The sequence below is a fragment of the Herpailurus yagouaroundi genome, unplaced genomic scaffold (assembly GCF_014898765.1).
Source record: "Herpailurus yagouaroundi ecotype Mexico unplaced genomic scaffold, PumYag 185, whole genome shotgun sequence".
NCBI lineage: Eukaryota > Metazoa > Chordata > Mammalia > Carnivora > Felidae > Herpailurus > Herpailurus yagouaroundi.
The window spans coordinates 6093417-6111356 of NW_024412416.1; the positions used below are offsets into that span (position 1 = coordinate 6093417).

Consider the following 17940-nt stretch of genomic DNA (forward strand, 5'->3'; position numbering starts at 1 on the left):
CGTGGAGATGTATCTGATACTCGATGCACGAAAACATTTGTATTTTATTTTATTAAAAAAAAATTTCTTAATGTTTGTTTATTTTTGAGAGAGAGAGAGAGAGAGAGAGAGAGAGAGAGAGAGAGAGAGAGACAGCATAGGTGGGGAAGGGGCAGAGAGAGAGGGAGACACAGAATGCGAAGCAGGCTCCAGGCTCCGAGCTGTCAGCACAGAGCCCCACGTGGGGCTCAAACCCATGGGCTGTGAGATCGTGACCTGAGCTGAAGTTGGACGCTCAACTCACTGAGCCACCAGACACCCCTAAAATATTTAACTTGAAAAAGTACTCTATACTTTGCTTTAAAAAAAAAAAATGGAAGAATACAAGTGGGTATACAATTAGAAGCAATTTCCTTCTCTCCTCAGATCCTTATTTTCTGTTCCCAAAGCAATGGTAATTAACGGCTCCTTGTAAATCCTTGGAAATTGCGTATACACATACAAGCGTAGACATGTGTATAATCTTTTTTTTTTTTTTTAACGGAAGTGTGCCATGCACTATTGTGCACCCTGCTGTTTGCACTGAAACCGTATCCCAGAAATTGCTTCCAGGAGGCACTCCCAGATCTGCCACAGTCATTTTCCCCTATTGGTGACACTTGGGGTTTCCACTCTTTTGCTAATGCTGTCCAGGCTGCAATGAAGTCTTTGCCTGCGTGTGAGAGGGATGGGCAGGGAGGAGGAAAAGCATGTGCATGTTACAAACTCGGGCTTTGAACCCACACTGCTTGTGCTCAAACCCAGCTCCTTTGCTTACAGGTTGGTGACCCGGGGCGGGTGGCACGACCTCATCAGCCTCAGCTTTCTCGCTGTGCAGTGGGGAAATAATAGTAAAAAATAAGATGATGCCTGCAAAGCACTTAGCATAGCCCTGGCACACGGTAGGTGCTCATTAAAGTTAATTATAATAATACTTCTGCTGCTGATAAATAAGTGGGTGTGAAATTTTTGGGTCAGGAGGTCAAAACAACATGGATTCAGTAAGGGACCGTCCAGGAGCGCTTAGCTGGCTCAGGTGGTGGAGCGTGCGACTCTTGATCTCTCAAGGTTGTGAGTTCAAGCCCCATATTAAGTGTAAGATTACTTAAAATCTTTAGGAAGGCACCTGGCTGGCTCAGTTGGTGGAACGTGTGACTCTTTTTTTAAGTTTATTTATTTGTTTTGAGAGAGAGAGGGGGAGACCACAAGCAAATGAGAGGCAAGAGAGAGAGAGAGAATCCCAAGCAGACCCTGCATTGTCAGGTTGGACCCCAACACGGGGCTCGAACCCATGAACTGTGAGATCATGATCCGAGCCGGAAACCAAGAGTTGGATGCTCAACCGACTGAGCCACCCAGGTGCCCTGGAGACTGTAACTTCTCGATCTAGGGTCTGTGAGTTTGAGCCCCACGTTGGGTATAGAGATTGCTTTAAAAAAAAAAAAAAAAAAAAGAGCAACCGTCCAAGAGGCAGCTGGATAGATGGAACTAGGGCAAGTTTTAAAAGGAAGCCTGAAAATAAAGTCATTCGTGTGTTCAAGACAACACGGATGACGTTCAAAATATAATGCTGGCGGGGAGAAGGCCTTTCTCGATGATCTCGTGGTAAAGATGGTTAGCCTGGTTAACACTTCCAGCGTGTGCCAGGCCACGTCCTATGCGGAGATGCAGCTGTCACCCATTTTACACACGGAGATGCTGGGGACCGCCCTGTCGCACAGCTCGAGCCCCCTGTCTGTGCCCTAGTCATACTGTAGAGCTTGCACCCCGAATCTGAGGCCCTTTGCACCTGCCCCTCAGCGAAGCCTAAGGGAGAAGGCGGAAAAGTCCAGCTACTGGACACTTGAAACTTCTGTCTGGCTGGGTGAGCAACTCCAAATACTCCTCTCCAAAGACAAACCGGGAAAGATTATTCACAGCACATTGACAACTCTTAAAATCAAAAGAAAATGAACTCACGCATAAGAAACAGATCCAGGGCAGGCCAAGGAAGGAGTGAGGGAAACGTACAGTATATATAACAGAAAGATGCTCAGTGTCCTTCATTCCCTAATTAAAATAGCCATGAGCCGTCAGTTCCTGCCTGCCCAGCCCCTGGCCCAGAGGGCCAGGTGCCCTGTGGACCCAGAAGCCCGCCTTCTGGCAGACAGGTGGGTGGTTGAACCCAAATCTTGCTTGGCTTTGTATTCCATAAGGAATAAAGGGAGAGAGAGACAGAGAGAGGAAGGGGCACTCTGTCTGCTTCCTGGTGTCCAGAAATTTCTGTCTTGTGATCAAGTTTGACCTAGCCAGGGATGGCAGAACTCGAAAGTGGAAACGGTGCCTGGAGCCCCAAGTTGCATGGGAGCAGAAGCCAGGCCTTGGGGTGGGGGGTGGGGATGCATATTTGCGGCTAGCTGGCCTCCTTTTAAAGCCCCAAAGGCAGGTTCCCTTTCACACTGGCTATTTATAAAAGTCCCAGGGGCAGGTTTTGCAAAAATATTTTGGACAGATGATTGCAAGCTTGAAACTCTGAATCGATTGCCACATAACCCACTGCCTTGAAGTTTCACCTAGTTTTAGGGCCAATGGAAGTGGTTTCAGACACGAGGAGTAAATAGGGAAAAACAAGATGAGATTAAAACCTTTGGGACATGTATGGATATGTGGGATAAACAACAATAGGAAAATGTTAATGGCAGAATCTAGGTTGTGGGTATATGGATGTTCGGTGACTTTTTTTTTTTTTTTTTTTTTCAAAACTGCTGTATGTTTGAAAATTTTCAAAATAAAATGTTGGAGCGGGGGGTGGAGGGGGTGGAGGGCTACTTTTTGGCAAAGTCCCAGATAGCACACCTCAGACCAAGTAGAACAGGAAAAGCCTTCTTTAAAACAGTTTTTCCCAAATTATTGCTGGGACCCAATCCGGAAAATGGGTTGCCACAAGGGATATAATTCGAACACTGTGATCAGGCCGAAGTAAAAGTTCCTTCAAGCTAGGCTGGCCCCAACCATACAGTGCGACCCCTCCCAGCTCCTGCTGGGTCCCAGAACCCAGTGACAACTTCTCTGAGCTTTTCTGTTCCCAAGCTCCCATGGTTTGGGTCAGCCCCAAGCCCTGCCCCTGGTCACCCCCGCTCCCAGCCCCCCTGCCCCACCTGGTCAGCCCCAAGGACTCCAGCACTCTTCCCTGACAAGCTTCCCTGGGAGGACAGTCCTCTCCACACCCTCCTGGCTATGGGGGCCACCCCAGGGGGGGTTGCTCAGGCATGACACCTGAGAGCTAAGCTCTGCCGACAGGGAGGAAAGACTTTGGGAAAGTAGTAGAGTGAGTCCCATTCCTACAGGAACACAGACTGGAGGGGGCAGGGTGGAAAGGACCATCTTTACAGAGCAGGCCCGACCACAGGGGAGTGGGGAAATGCCCTGCAGACACATCCTTTCCACAGAAAATGACACTGGCATATTTACAAGGAAGGTCTTCTTAAAAAAGAATTAAGTGATATTCTGGAGTGACAGAAAGCCAGATTTAAAAGTTGAACTCGGAACGTGACCTCAACTTAGTCAAAACACCAAAGGGAAAACCAGAAGGAAATGCACTGACATATTAACAGCAGGGCTAGGGTTTGGTGATGGTCGTGGGTGGTTTACATTTTCTTTTCTGCGCTGTCCTGTTTTCCAGATTTCTATAAGTGCGTGTATAACTTCTATCAGAAATAATGAATCACTTTTTTTTTTTTTTTTTTTTTTTTACAACGGGGAAGTGCTCCGTTATGGTCGTAGTGTGCTTGAAGCAGATTTCAGGGGCTGAGTGGGGCTCTGCAGGTGTCCGAGTACCGATCTCCACTCATACGTTGGTTGAGGATTGGAAATGTCAGTCAGGGACTGAGGGCGGCCTGAGTTGGCCGGGCCCCTTGCTGCCAGGAAGGAGGTGAGCTGCCCGGCGCTGGACATGTTGGTCCAGCCTCACCCTTTCCAGGCCAGTAAAAGAGGGCGTTAAACTGCGAGGCAGAAACGGGAACAGTCTCCTTAAACACGGAGTTCTCTAGGCCTCATCAGGAAAGAGCTCCCCAGGAGTACAACCTCACCATAGCTATGACCTAAACTCGTACTCTTGACTTTTTTTTTAACCAGTTTTTAAAATTTTCCAAGAGAATGTTTCGTTTCGTTTTGTTTTGTTTTGTTTTGTTTCGGTAGGAAAGCTGCAAATAGGGAAAATACAAAAAAAAAAAAAAAAATCACATACATCATCACCCAAATAGAACTCCTGTTATATTGGTATACACATTTCCAGACTTCTCTCAAAATCAGGATTATACTGTAAACGATATTTCATAACCTCTCTCCATCTTTTGTTTGGAAAGATTTCAAACCTGGGGCGCCTGGGTGGCTCGGTTGGTCAGGCGTCCGACTTCAGCTCAGGTCATGATCTCACAGTTCATGGGTTCGAGCCCGTGTTGGGCTCTGTGCTGATGGCTTGGAGCCTGGTGCCTGCTTTGGATTCTGTGTCTCGCTCTCTCTCTGCCCCTCCCTCACTTGCACTCTGTCTCTCAAAAATGAATTTAAACGTTTAAAAAAAATTTTTTTTTTAAAGAAAAATTTCAAACCTACGTAAAAGTTGCAAGTAGTACAGTGAACCTGCACCTGTGGTCACCGATGGTGAACATTTTGCCTGGCTGTCTGTCTGTCTCTTTCTGTGAGTATTTTCCTGGGTTTCACTGGTTGTTGACATTTTCTCTTCCTCTCTCTAAATGTTTTCCTGGTCTGTGCTTCAAAGTAAGCTGCAGACATCACGATGCCTCACCCTTCAATTCTTCAGCTGTGTCTCCTCAGAATAAGTCAAGCCGTCAAGGGTCAAAGCAAGAAACTGCCATGTAAAGAACAGCCAAACGCTCTTGGTGAATCTCTAATCAGGGGAAATGCCCAATGACCCCTCCTTCACTGTCCTCCCCCCGAGACCCACAGACCATCTGCCTCTCCTGATGAATGGGCTGCCTCCTTCCAGGAGATACTGAAAGCCCCCCCAGGCACCCCCACAACCGGAGAACCACAGGCAGCAGGGAAATGCAGCCTTGGGGATTCACGGCGCCACCTTGCGGTGGTGTTTAGAATTTCCCCAGGCACGAACTGGAAGTAACCCAGCATCCTTCTGGAACCTACCATTTACTGAGCGACCACCCAATGCCCAGCACTAGATGTGTATTATCTCTGGAATACCCACAAAACCTGAGGGCTGGGCACCATCAAAGTGTCCAGCCTGGCACACTGCAGGTGTTCAACACACCGGTTTTGAACAAAGGAGGAAACTGAGGCTCTCGGAGGTGAAGGCACTCACCCGAGGTCTCTCAGTTAGGAAGGGGTGGCACTGGATTTCAAACCTGAGTATCCTGGCCATTCCACTTCCTTCCTCTTGAGGCAAGAGTAAATAGAAAAAGGGGAAATGGTCGTAAAGGGATATCGTGGGGACTGGAGAGATCACAGAGTCTCTGAAGACCCTGGAAGGAAGGGGCCACCGAAGTCCCCCCCCCCAACCCCAGGAGAATCCAGGGCTCCGCTGGTAACCTCCTCCTGCCAAAAGTGCAATCATGCCAGAAACCGTCAGCAAGAATTTGCAAACCACCGAGATGAGTGGTGGATGGATTAGAAGAGACACCTGCTTCTCCAGAGCAGACAGAGCACAGCTCCTTATGCTTTTACAGCAGAAAGGGCCACAGGCAGAGTCCCCACGGGCCTGGGGGTCACAGAAAGGGGAGAGACGTGTGGCCGAACCATTTGTCCAGACGACGGTTAAAGCCAAGGGGGCTTGGACCAGGGGCTGGTGACCAGTTTGTATAAAGGGCCAGATAGTAAATGAGGTGGGCTTTATGGGTCGTGTGGTCTCTGTCACCACTGTTCAAGTCTGCTGTTGTAGCACACAAGCAGCCATGATGAGACATAGCAAATGGGCTGAACCTGGCCCATGACTTAAGCCCCTGTCTCCCATGACTGGTGTCTGATCATCCAAATACAGTTTTACAAAACCAAAGAATCCAGAAAGCAGGAGGACAAGACAGTCGTGACGAGGAGAAAATAGCGACTGGTAGGCAGTCCTTCTTCTTTACCAGCCTGAATCCGGGGCTCCCTTTCCTGCCAACCCAAACGGGAAATTGGAGTGTGGCTCATGGGCTACAATATGGCGGGGTCCCCCACGGAAGGGGCAGTCGAAATGCCGGACGGATCTGACCATCGAACACACTCTGCTAGTCCTCAACCCAGACACAACCCCAGGAGCAGGGATGGGAAGCAGACCCGGGACTCTACCTCTCCTGGAGGAAATTCTCGCATCTTTTCTCCAAGGGCAACACCTGGGCGAAGGCCATGCTATCGGTCATGTCCGTTTGAGGAATGGTGCAAAGGTTGCAGATGTTTTCCAGGAGCGGGTAGGCCTCGAGATTAAAACAGAAAATAGAATTCTGGATGTCCTTGGCGTTGTCGGATTCAATTTCGTCAGGATGGTCTCCTGAGATGAAACAAAACACAGCGTTCTGTAGAGGGATGACCTTCTCTGTGGGCTGGGTGGGCAGCTGGGAGCAGCTCTCTGCTGGTAAAGGCTGGGCCATCGGGGATGAGCTGTGAGGGGCTCCCTTGAAGGGGGCCTCAGGAGTCTCTCTGGAATCCTGTGTTTTAAATTTTTTTTTTCAATGTTTATTTATTTTTGGGACAGAGAGAGACAGAGCAAGAACGGGCGAGGGGCAGAGAGAGGGAGACACAGAATCAGAAACAGGCTCCAGGCTCCTAGCCATCAGCCCAGAGCCCGACACGGGGCTCGAACTCACGGACCGCGAGATCGTGACCTGGCTGAAGTCGGACGCTTAACCGACTGCGCCACCCAGGCGCCCCTGGAATCCTGTGTTTTAGCTAAGTGCCCCGTGAGGGGCTAAGCAGCAGTGTCCTTTTGGCCTGTGGAGCAGGGTTGAAGAGCAGGGAAGAGATTGGGGGCATCACCCCGTGCTTTGGGAAGGGAGGGAGAAGGTCAGGCAAATAGCAGCCCCCAGAGCCCCCCTCCCATACCTCGGAGCAGGAAACACGGGCGGTGCAAAGACACGACAAACATAGGCGTCCAGGGCACTGCCAGATGGTAGGTTCTGGGTGGAGCAAAGGCACAGATGATCTGAGGCTTGGCCACGTCCATGAGCTGCACAGAGCCATTCCTGGAAAAGGTCAGCACCTGGGAAGCAAAGGGATGGCAACGGGGACTTCTCTGTCACCCCCGTTTGGAATAAGAGAGGCGGCTGGACATCCAGGCCAGCAACAGAGAGAACAGATTTGCTCGGGGAGCAGAGAAACATGTGTGTTTACTTCTCCGGTGTCCCCAGCAGCAACAGGCCCTTTTCCAGGTGCCGTGTCTGATGCTGGGTGGCGCTCCCCACTCCCGCCCAGGCTTCTCTTCTGGCTCACCAGCATCCCTGTCCAGGAGCCGGCCCTCCACGTGGCCGGACGCAGTGCCGCCCTCGGCACACGTATGCTTTCCTCCCCATCCTCGGAGACCCCGCTCCATCCCACTGCCCTTCCTGGCCCGGGTTCGGAGACCGGCCTCTCTCCTGCCTGGCTCCTTCCTCCCTGTAGGTGAACCTGCTAGATGCGCCTGATCGAATCGTCCTCCAGCTGCCACACCACCTCCCCGCCCCTCACACTCCAACACCTGAGAGTGCGTCCTCACCTTCTCTGCCCCGTCCTGTCGCTTCCTCCCGAAAGCAGCCCCCCGCCCCCACTGACTTCTGCAGGCTGAGGTGGTGACCCCTGTCTCTGTTCTGTGGCATCCAGGGCCCAGTGCATCACAGCCTCTCTCGTCTTCCAGGGCAGCTGCGTGGTGATTCGTCTGCCTTCCCAGCTGAACCGTGTGATCTGCGAGGGCGGCGGCTTGCTCTTTCGTCCCTGTGCGCCCCAAAGCTAGTCCGGTGCCTCGCACTTGACAGGCCTTCAACAAACAGTCTTTGAAGGGAAAACGAACACGCTTGCTGAAGAGGAGTGAGGGGCGTGAGGAACCTACCATGCCAGGTAAGGCTGGGACTGGGGCCACTGCACAGATGGCTTCGTCCAGGTACTTTACCGGCCTGTGGGGAGCCAGACACATACACATTCGTCCTGGAAGGAATTAAGGCTGTGCTATCCTCTCCTGGCACGCATCTAGGAGACACTCTTGTAAATAAGCATCGGGACACATGTCAGAGATGGTTCATAGTAGCAGATGCAGGGAACAGTCGCATTACCCACTGGTAGGAGAATGCCTTGTTGTGACATATTTATTATACGATGGGATGCAGTAGAGCCGGGAAGATAACAGACCCGGCGCTGCATTCACCAACATGTGCGACTCTCCTGAACAAGGCTGCAGAGCAAGTTACGGAATAAACAGCCCCGAGAAACAAGCTGGAGGATACACAGCATGGGAGTCCCTTTACGAATTTCCCAAATAGGCACAGCTAAACAATGCGTTACTTGGAGATGCGTGTGGCTAATTCTTACGGGAAAGCGAAGGAATGGATGATGAATTTTGGAAAATGACACAGTCGATTGAACAGGAAATCGGCCGTGATATTTGGCAGCGACTCCCATCAAACAGTGGAGTCGGTTTCTCCACTGCCTGACTGCGGGTGTGGCCACATGACATGCTTCGTCCACTGTGACGTGAGCAGAAGCTTGGAGAGTGTACGTTGAGGTTGCCCTCGCTTGCTGAGGGGACCCCTTAGGCTGTGGGGTGATGGAGGCTGAGACGGCCCGCAGGAGCCACCACAGGGAAGAGAACCAAGTGTCCCGGCCAACGGCCACCCAACTGCCACCTATGCAAGTGAGGCTGTGCCAGACCATCCGGCCCCCAGCCCAGCTACCAGAGCCTGAGCAAGGCCAGTGGAAGAACTGGCCCAAATTGCTGGTCTGCGAGATCAGGGGCTACACATTGACTTGTTTTCTGAAGCCATTAAGTTGTGGAATGGTTTGTTATATACAGCGACGATTACTAAGGGGGTCACCTCTGGAGAGGAGAGAAGGGTGTGACCAGGGACAAGCACACAGCCTTAACTGAATTGGAGATGGTCTACTTCTTTTTTTTAATGTTTGTTTATTTTTGAGAGAGGGAGAGAGTGAGAAAGAGAGAGAGAGAGAGGCAGAGAGGGGGGAAGAGGGAATCCCGAGCAGGCTTTGCACTGTCAAAGCAGAGCCCAATGCAGGACTCGAACCCATGAACTTGAGATCATGACCTGAGCCGAAACCAAGAGTTGGATGCTTAACCAACTGAGCCACCCAGGCGCCCTGGAGATGATCTGTTTCTGAAGGTTCATGATGGGTACAGGGGAGTTTCTCCCTCCCTCCCTCTCTCCCACTGCCCACTCTCTGTCTCTCTCTCTCTCTGTGTATATATATAAACACCCAAATACATATACACCTACATATATACTATACATAGTGTATATATAGCTGTATCCTAAATATACACAAGTATATATTGTATAGCTCATTTGCACGCATAAAGTATTTTCACAACTTCAGAAAGAGACTCTGGAGACAATTTAAAAAAGAAAGAAAGCCTCGAGGAAACTGATAAAAGGCGATTTTGGCGGAAATGACAAATGACGTGAAAGCTGTCATTTGTGCTGTCGTGCAATTTTGTGAGACAAGTTTTACACGTGCACATAAAAAAAGACGGTGGGGACTTGGGAGCTCACAGGGAGGGTGCTGACTACAGAGCCAGGGGACTCCAGCTGGGGAGCTGGTCACTTTCGGCTGGCCGGTCGTTTGCCCCGTCCTGCGCTCAAGCCACTGACCTCTCAACCAGCACACTGATGGTGGGTTCTTGGGTCCCCCTGGCTGTCACCAGATGGACAGAAGAATCTGTGCACAGCACCACACACTTCATGCGGGATTTCAAGGGCCCCTCAGGATACACGTTCTGTCCCTGGTGGACTAAGTGGTATTTGAGGAAGTGAACACTCTGGCAGGAACATCCCTTGGGAAGGGCGACGACCCCAAGAGGGAAACCTGGAGAAACAATGGCACAGGCAGGTCAGTGAAAGGGGGAGCGCTCATGCAGCCTGGGCGCAGGGTCTGTGACCAACAGGCACGTGAGGGGTGTGAAGGCAAGACCCGGCAATGAGAGCCTTCTGGAAGTGAAGCCAGAAAACCCCAGTGCCCAGTGGGAGAGAAGAGCCCCCCCTTCTAAGTATGCAGGGGGGTGGGGGATGGGGAAGAGCCCCGGGGAGAGGGGCCAGAGCCAGTGCTGGGACAGAAGGGACACTGCCCTGCCAGGTACGGAACCACAGCTGACCGCGGTGGGTCAAGGTATACCAGAGAGGGGGCGCCTGGGTGGCGCAGTCGGTTAAGCGTCCGACTTCAGCCAGGTCACGATCTCGTGGTCCATGAGTCCGAGCCCCGCGTCGGGCTCTGGGCTGATGGCTCGGAGCCTGGAGCCTGTTTCCGATTCTGTGTCTCCCTCTCTCTCTGCCCCTCCCCCGTTCATGCTCTGTCTCTCTCTGTCCCAAAAATAAATAAAAACGTTGAAAAAAAAAATTAAAAAAAAAAAAAGGTATACCAGAGAGAAGGTGGTTCTCTGAGAAGGGCTTTTTTATGAGAAGGGTGTATATGTGTGTAGTCAAACGATATCCAGGATGTATCAGTATCCAGACAAATGAAAACAACCTATTGAGCAAGTGAATGTGAAATTATGAGCATTCTTCAGCCCTTTAAGTATCTTTCACTCTTGTAAGAAGACTGGGTGAGGAACCAAAATTCAAGAGGGCGCGTAGGGATGTTTATCTCCCCACCATGTGGGCCGAGTGCCGGCTAAACGGAAACCACCACCGAATCCTTCAGATGGAAACAGCCAAGGGAGGAAGGCACCTCACTGACCTGACAGAAGGCTCCCCGAGATGGCCAGCAGACAGGGCCCTCTCTCTGGTTCTCACCAGCGCGCCGGCTGGGAAGGCTGCCCACCTCTACTCTCAGAGGAAACACCCATCCAATTGTACAATGACAAACCCAGCGATTCAGTCATCACTTCTAAAAAAGTTTGGTAAGAGGGAGCCTTTCCCTCAGAGGCTGATCGATCGACTTAGGGAAACTAGACACCACTGATTTTCTGCACCTGCAGAGCTGGACCCGGGATCCTGGGACTCCAGGACTCTAGCAAGGTGCCACCCACCCAGCATGGCTACTGGTCTTGCACTGGCCACTGTACAGGTCTCTTAGCTTCAATAGCAGTGGGCTTCCTGCTGACCGAGGTGGGGGTGGGAGAGCAGGAAGACTTACTTAGTTTGAGAACTTGGGGGCGGGTGGGGGAGGGCCAGGGCTGCCCTACCGTCACATCCTGTGCTCCACGTCACCTCCCTGGAGTGTGATAATGAGGTAACTAACAGTCTTACTTCCAGGACCCGCTCCAGTGCGGGGCACGGGCACAGGGCACAGGGCGAGCGCTCAACCAGTACACGGGGATTGGGAAGGGTCAGCACTTATCGTGTTCAATAAGTGACTGAATGAATGAGGGGAAGGCGGGACCAGCTCCCCACATTGACTTAAGAACACAGAGTAACTACCAGCAGGCTCAGAGCCTGCAGGAAACTCCAGAGCTCCCCGGGCTCTCATAATCCAGGGGTCTCATAATCCAGGGGTTAGGCAGAGGCGGGGGCGGGGGGGGGTGCTCACCTTCTGCCAGGTCCCACAGCGTGAGCACGCCATCCTCGCAGGCCAGCACCAGGTAGGAACAGCAGCAGCTGAGCTGAGAGACAGCAATGGGTGCAGCACAGGGCCACACACCCTCTGGGTCTAGAGGGGAGGACGGCACTCACTCGGCCGCCCCTGCCCCAGCCGCTGTACCCGCCCACCACCTCCACGCGCACAGCTCACGGCCCAGACTAGTCTGCCCGGCTGGGACACGGGCAGGGGTACCTGCTGGGCTCTCTGCAATGCTACCTCCTTAGGACAGAAGAGCAAGTCCCAGTCCTCTTGCACTGACGCTCACACTGAATGAGTACTTGCCAGGCGCTAAGCACCGTGGTAAGCACTGTATGTGCACCCTTTCGGTTAATTCTCGCAAGGGTCTGGTGAGATGAGTCCTGTTGGCACCCCTATTTCACAGATGAGGAGACTGAGGCAGAGAAGCCACCTGCCCAAGGTCAGAGCCAGTCAGGACAGAGGTGGAGATTAGAAGCCACACTGCCTGAGAGGGTGTTGGGAGGAGAGAAAATTCTTCCTCTGAACACTTTTAAACATGAAAGTATAATCCCTTTTTAAAATTTTTTAACAATGTTTATTTTTAAGAGAGAGAGAGACAGACAGACCGTGAGTGAGGGAGCGGGAAAGAGAGGGAGACACAGAATCCGGAGCAGGCTCCAAGCTCCGAGCTGTCAGCACAGAGTCCGATGCATGGCTCGGACTCATGAACCATGAGATCGTCACCTGAGCCGAAGTCAGACACTTAACCGACTGAGCCACCCAGGGGCCCCAAACATTAAAGTACAATTCTAAAGAATAATATCCATGTACAGCTCAAGGAATTACCACAAAGTGAACCTGCTCACGTAACTGCCTCCAAGAATTTGTAAAAACCAAAAAAGACCACGTAAGTGGTGGTCCTAAGTGTCTTTCAATTTCAAAAAGCTTTCACATATAGAAACCCTCTGGATTTTGCGATCCACGGCAAGCACGTGCAGTCAGCAGGGATGGATGGTGTGATGAATGAGCTCTGTGTTTCAGATGAGAAAACAGGGTTGGGGCACGCGGTGACTGGCCTGGGGCTACACACCTTGTGGGCCTTCGTTGCGCCGGGGCCGGATCCGGCCCCTGATGCCAAGCCTCTTTTTGCCTCAGCTGCCAAAGGAGCCCTGTGGACCTGACTAGGCTTTGTCCCTATCGACCTATTCTCTTGGAGAAACGGGACCGCCCAGAGACAGAGCCTTGCGCTCACACCACAGGCCCTGAGCCACCTGCTTCTGCCTGCACAGCTCTGGTCCCCTAAAGTGACGTGTCAGTCACGTGCTCTCAGCTAAGCTGGAGAAGGACACGTTCTCAGGCAACTCCCATCTCAGCAGCCAAGTACCGGCTTTATCCTTCAGAGTTCGGTTAAGTGAATAGAGGAAGAAGTTGTGGTTTCCGGTCCAGTGTATGCCAAGGACACAGGCTACCCCTGGGAAAGAAGAGAGGAAAGGGGCATCACGTCAGGCAGCTGGGTACCCCCGGGTTTGTACGGAAAGTGTTTGCCCAAGCAGAAGTCGGTTTGAGGTCAAAAGTGGTGCGTTCTAAGGGGCAGCGCCCAGCAGAGGGGTGAACCTCCCGGGGAGGAGGGCTGAGCATCCCTGGGAGGGCTGTTCCCACGGCCAGCTCGCCTTCCCCGGTGAGGAGGACGGTCACGCTGCCCCTCAGCGGTTTTCACGTCGTCTAGATAATTCATGTCCTCTTGGCTGTCATTGTTTTAAATAGCATGTTCTACACAGTGAGTTCATGTTCAGAAGCAGCCTGGCAGGATATGTGCTCAGACCCTCCTCTGTGGTGAGTCACTGCCTGAAGACAGCACGGCCTCCGTTATCAGGGAGTCTGGGCTGGGGCACCATGCGTCCAGACACCGTTAAGCGGCGACCTACTCTCCACCTCATTGCCTCCCACCGTGCAGGGGTTGCTGGGGTGCTCCCCGAGTGGACCACCTGCCCAGGACAGCCACCTGCATCGTGTTCATTTACCCGAGGGGCTCTTGACGTCCGCTGGCATGGTGGTGACGCGGCCAGGAAGGAGGAAGTGGAACGTGGCCATACTGGGGGAAGAAAAAGAGACACGAGTCAGCCATGGCAGGCTCCTTGGCAAGGAGACACCCTGGCAGAGTCATGGTACTAAAACCAGAAATGGGTAGTTAGGACGGACCTTCCCAGGGATACAGGGCCATGAGCTAAGTCACATGGGATGTGCCGGCCCTGGTGGCCGCAGACCTGGGAAGTTGGTGAGGGCAGGGCAGGGCAGGGCAGGCAGAGGCGCCGGAGTCACTCCCGGGCTGGGAACGGCACCCGGCACCCAGAAGAACCTTCTCTGTCCTTGGGGAAGATCCCCTAGTGACCAGACTTGGCTGCCGTGAACAAATGCTCCCTTATGCTGGGGGCAATCCAACCAGGGTGTGCTGATACGTCTGTCCTTAAGAAAACAACAAACCAATTTCCTGATGTCTATATAGAGTTTGTAGTTTCTTGTGGTATAGACTCCCACTACAGACAGACATTACCCGCAGGTTAACAGCCAGCCAGGCAGCATGCCCCTGAACCTCGCTGGGGCCCAGTTCAGGGCTCAGGTAGCTGCTAGGAGGGTGTAGCCCTAGGAGTTTGTGTCCTGACATGAGAAAATTCAAGGTGCACTTGGCAGCAAGATGAGGGGTTTTTCTTCCTCTGTGAAGCAAGAATGTTCCTGGCTCCTGAGCTCCACGGTAGCTGTGAAGAGAGCTAGTTCCTAAAACCAGCTCCACCAGATCCTTCAAAGCCTTGGGCTCAGTTTTTACAGCCACAGCAGGGAATTCCTGAGCCCATCTGCTGCCTGAGGTTACAAAGTAAGGTATTTTAGTAATTCTGCATTAATATATTACATTGAGAAAGACTGGATGGGAATGGAGGAAAATGTGAATAGTGGCGACTTTTCTTTCTGTCTTCAGGATCTTCTGTGTTGTCTAGATAATCAGGAAAAAACTTAAAAAAAATTTTTTTTAATGTTTATTTTTGAGAGAGAGAGAGAGACACAGAGCGTGAGCGGGGGAGGGGCAGGGAGAGAGGGAGACACAGAATCCAAAGCAGGCTCCAGGCTCTTAGCTGCCAGTACAGGGCCCTGATGTGGGGCTCGAACTCACAAATTGTGAGATCGTGACTGGAGCCGAAGTCAGCCGCTTAACCAACTGAGCCACCCAGGTGCCCCATCAGGAAAAAAGTTTTTAAAGAGAAGATATACATAAGATTGTAAAACGAACTCGACTTCTTCTCCTCTCCATAGATGTCTATTCCCTCTTTGAAATCCACATGATCAGCCTTTGTTCTAACTCTCTTTGAACAATCTCCACATATCTTTTCAAAAAATCCGAAATTCTCGGGAAAATCTCCCAAACCAGAAACAGCTTTTAATTCAAGTGCTTGGGTTGATTCCTGTGTGTGCCCTGAGAGGAGACACTCTGCCCAACCCCCACCCCCCACCCCCCACCCCCCACCCCCGGCTCGAGGGGAGGGAGGAGGAGGGAGCCGGGCTTCTTTCCTGCTCACCTGAGCTGCTCCTCCCCCCACTGTCCGTCCAGGTACTTCTTGAACAAGGCTTTGAAGATGGCCTCCTGCTGCTCCCACTGAGTGTCCTTGATGAAGTGGTTCTGCCCTGAGCCCAGCCCATAGCAGTCCTCAATCTTTGCAAAGACTTCCAGGGGGCTTTTAAATGTGGTACCTAGGTTGAAAAGATCCCAGAATTGGTCAAACCATGGGACTTCCCCCTTCCTGATTTTCCTTTCCTTCCTCCACACTTTCCAGTTTCCTGCAGAATCTCTAGTCCTCAGAAATCCATCTGGGAAGCCAGCGTTCAGTCTTCTCCCCGCCTCTTTCCTTGCCAGGCGGCTCAGCGAACACAGGCTGAGGGCAACCGCCCTCCCCCCTCCTCCTCCTCCTCCAGCCTCACCATCACTTCCTGTTTCCAGATGCCCGGATCCCCAAACGAGGCCAAAGAAAAGTTCACGAGGTCACTAGAGACCTTAGATCACCGTTGCCATCTTCCCAGCCCAGCAAGGCCCCAAATGTGCCAGTTGCCATCACTACGGAGCCGCTGCTGCAGGGCCCACAGAAACAGACGGTCCTGGCCTCTACCTATGTTGACGTCTATCCAACTACCTTCCTTCAACCATCTCCTTTCTCTGCCAGTCACTTTTCTTACCATTCCCCTTCCCCCCCAAAACCTTTCATTTCCTTCTTTTTTCAACTGTTCCTAAATCTACAGTAAAACTGGGTCATTTATTTTCTAGGTTCCCACCCCAGCTTTCAGATGGAGGGTGCCCAGGAGGCCCCCGGTGCCCAGGTCTCCTTGGCCAGAAGCAATCATTGTTATTCATTTCTCACATAAGTTCCTATAGGGAGACCACCTTTGTATAAACAAATGGTAGCACAGGACACACTACTACCCCCCCAAGTGTGGTTCCAAGATGAGCAGGAATCTGAGGGGCTCAACCGGAACTTGTTAGAAATGCAGATTCTCAGGCCCCAACCCCAGCCTGCAGAAACACAAACTGTGTGGCTGGGGCGCAGCATTTTGGGTTTTAACAAGTTCTCCGGCTGAGTCCGATCCAGCTAAAGTTTGAGAATTGCTCTTTTACACCAGCCCCCTTGCATTTTCCACTCACAAATAGCTTGGAGATTGCTTCCTTTCAGTGCTACAGACCTTCCTTATTGTTGCTTATTTTCATTTACTAAACCTTTTTCTTACTGTGAAATAGAACACGTTCAGCAAAGAGCATTAAAAAATATATATCTTGGGGCGCCTGGGTGGCTCAGTCGGTTAAGCGTCCGACTTCGGCTCAGGTCATGATCTCGCAGCCCATGGGTTCGAGCCCCGCGTCAGGCTCTGTGCTGACAGCTCAGAGCCTGGAGCCTGGTTCGGATTCTGTGTCTCCCTCTTTCTCTGACCCTCCCCTGTTCATGCTCTCTGTCTCAAAAATAAATAAATGTTAAAAAAAAATAAAAAAAAAATATATATATCTTTATAAATTATTACAAAGCAAATGTCTGTCTCCGCTCAGGTCCAGAGACAGAACATCACCTGCTCCCTGGAAGCTTCGCAGGGGCCCGTCTCCAGTCACAACCTCCTGGCTAGAGCAGCACCCATTCTCTTGCTTTTCCATAAGCACTGCAGTAAGTTTGTTTTACCTTTGCTGTCTAAATGTGCATCTAAACGAAAAAGCTCTGCTTGGCCTGCTTCTGAGCGTTACACACGGATGGAATTATAAAGTTAACTCTGTGTCTGCCCTCTTTTGCTTAATATTGTGAGATTTGTCCATTTGGTTGTGGATGGCTGCAGTTTGTTCCTTTTTATTGATAGTATTCCATCAAGTGAATACATGTTCTCTTGTTGATGGACATTTCGGTTGTTTCATGATTGGGGCTATGGAGAATCATGTCACTGTTACCATTCTTGTACATGTCTCCTTGTACGCATTTGCTTGCACACCTGTCGGGTATATACCTAGGAGGAGGGTGACCACTTCACCCTGGTTTGCTCAGAAGTTCCCTAGGTTTAGCTCTGAAAGCCCCACATCCCAGTAGACCAACCCCTCAGCCCCGGGCAAGCTGGTACGGTCGGTCACACTGCCTCCGAGTGTAAGTGCTGGGTCTCAGGGTATAAATTATCGTCCACATCACTGGATCAAACCAAACTATTTTCCAAAGTGGTTGTGCCGATTTTCATTGCTAACTGTAGTGTACGGGAGGCCTGCTTATGATACATCCTCACCAAGTTGGTATGGCCCGCCTCTTTTAAATGTTGCCCTCCTGGTGGGTGTGGAGTGGTAGCTCATTATGGTTTTAATTTGCATTTCCATGATAACTAATGATGTTGAGTACACACATTCATCTGTTTATTGGCCATTTGAATAAGCTCTTGCCTGTTTTATACTGGATTATCTCTTTTTCTTAATAAGTTGTAGGAATTCTTTATATATTCTCAGTAGGGACCATTCCTAAGTTTTATGTGTTTTGCAACTATCTTCTCCCACTATGTGGCTGCTCCTTCATGCTTTTAATGATGTCTTGGGACCACTAGAAGTCCTTAATTTTAGTAGCCAAATTTGTCAAATTTTTCTTTTATTGTAAGTGCTTTTTGTGTTTTGTTTAAAAAGTCTTTTCCGGGGCGCCTGGGTGGCGCAGTCGGTTAAGCGTCTGACTTCAGCCAGGTCACGATCTCGCGGTCCGTGAGTTCGAGCCCCGC

General features: G+C 51.2%; 1 protein-coding gene and 1 long non-coding RNA gene across 6 annotated transcripts in view; one reads left to right on the forward strand and one right to left on the reverse strand.

The window, feature by feature from the left end:
• Positions 1–17940, forward strand: part of LOC121042397 (uncharacterized) — a 40158-nt gene that overhangs the window by 8815 nt on the left and 13403 nt on the right. For 2 of the 4 annotated variants that reach the window (XR_005796165.1, XR_005796164.1), the window contains exon 2: positions 16757–16868. This is a non-coding gene — a long non-coding RNA (uncharacterized LOC121042397). Of the gene's footprint in view, positions 1–7158; positions 8035–16756; positions 16869–17940 lie in introns of those variants that run through there. The other 2 variants (XR_005796168.1, XR_005796166.1) reach the window with 2 other exon arrangements.
• WDR93 (WD repeat domain 93) overlaps positions 1–17940 on the reverse strand; it is a 51230-nt gene that overhangs the window by 1797 nt on the left and 31493 nt on the right. Inside the window, exons 9-17 of one of the 2 annotated variants that reach the window (XM_040493669.1) lie at positions 15246–15417; positions 13701–13771; positions 13064–13150; positions 11671–11790; positions 9798–10011; positions 8027–8090; positions 7048–7204; positions 6298–6496; positions 5606–6123 (exon numbers count right to left, since the gene is read on the reverse strand). In XM_040493669.1, coding sequence (XP_040349603.1) covers positions 5994–6123; positions 6298–6496; positions 7048–7204; positions 8027–8090; positions 9798–10011; positions 11671–11790; positions 13064–13150; positions 13701–13771; positions 15246–15417 — 1214 coding nt within the window. In that variant the 3' untranslated portion in view covers positions 5606–5993. Of the gene's footprint in view, positions 1–5605; positions 6124–6297; positions 6497–7047; positions 7205–8026; positions 8091–9797; positions 10012–11670; positions 11791–13063; positions 13151–13700; positions 13772–15245; positions 15418–17940 lie in introns of those variants that run through there. The other variant, XM_040493670.1, reaches the window with a different exon arrangement.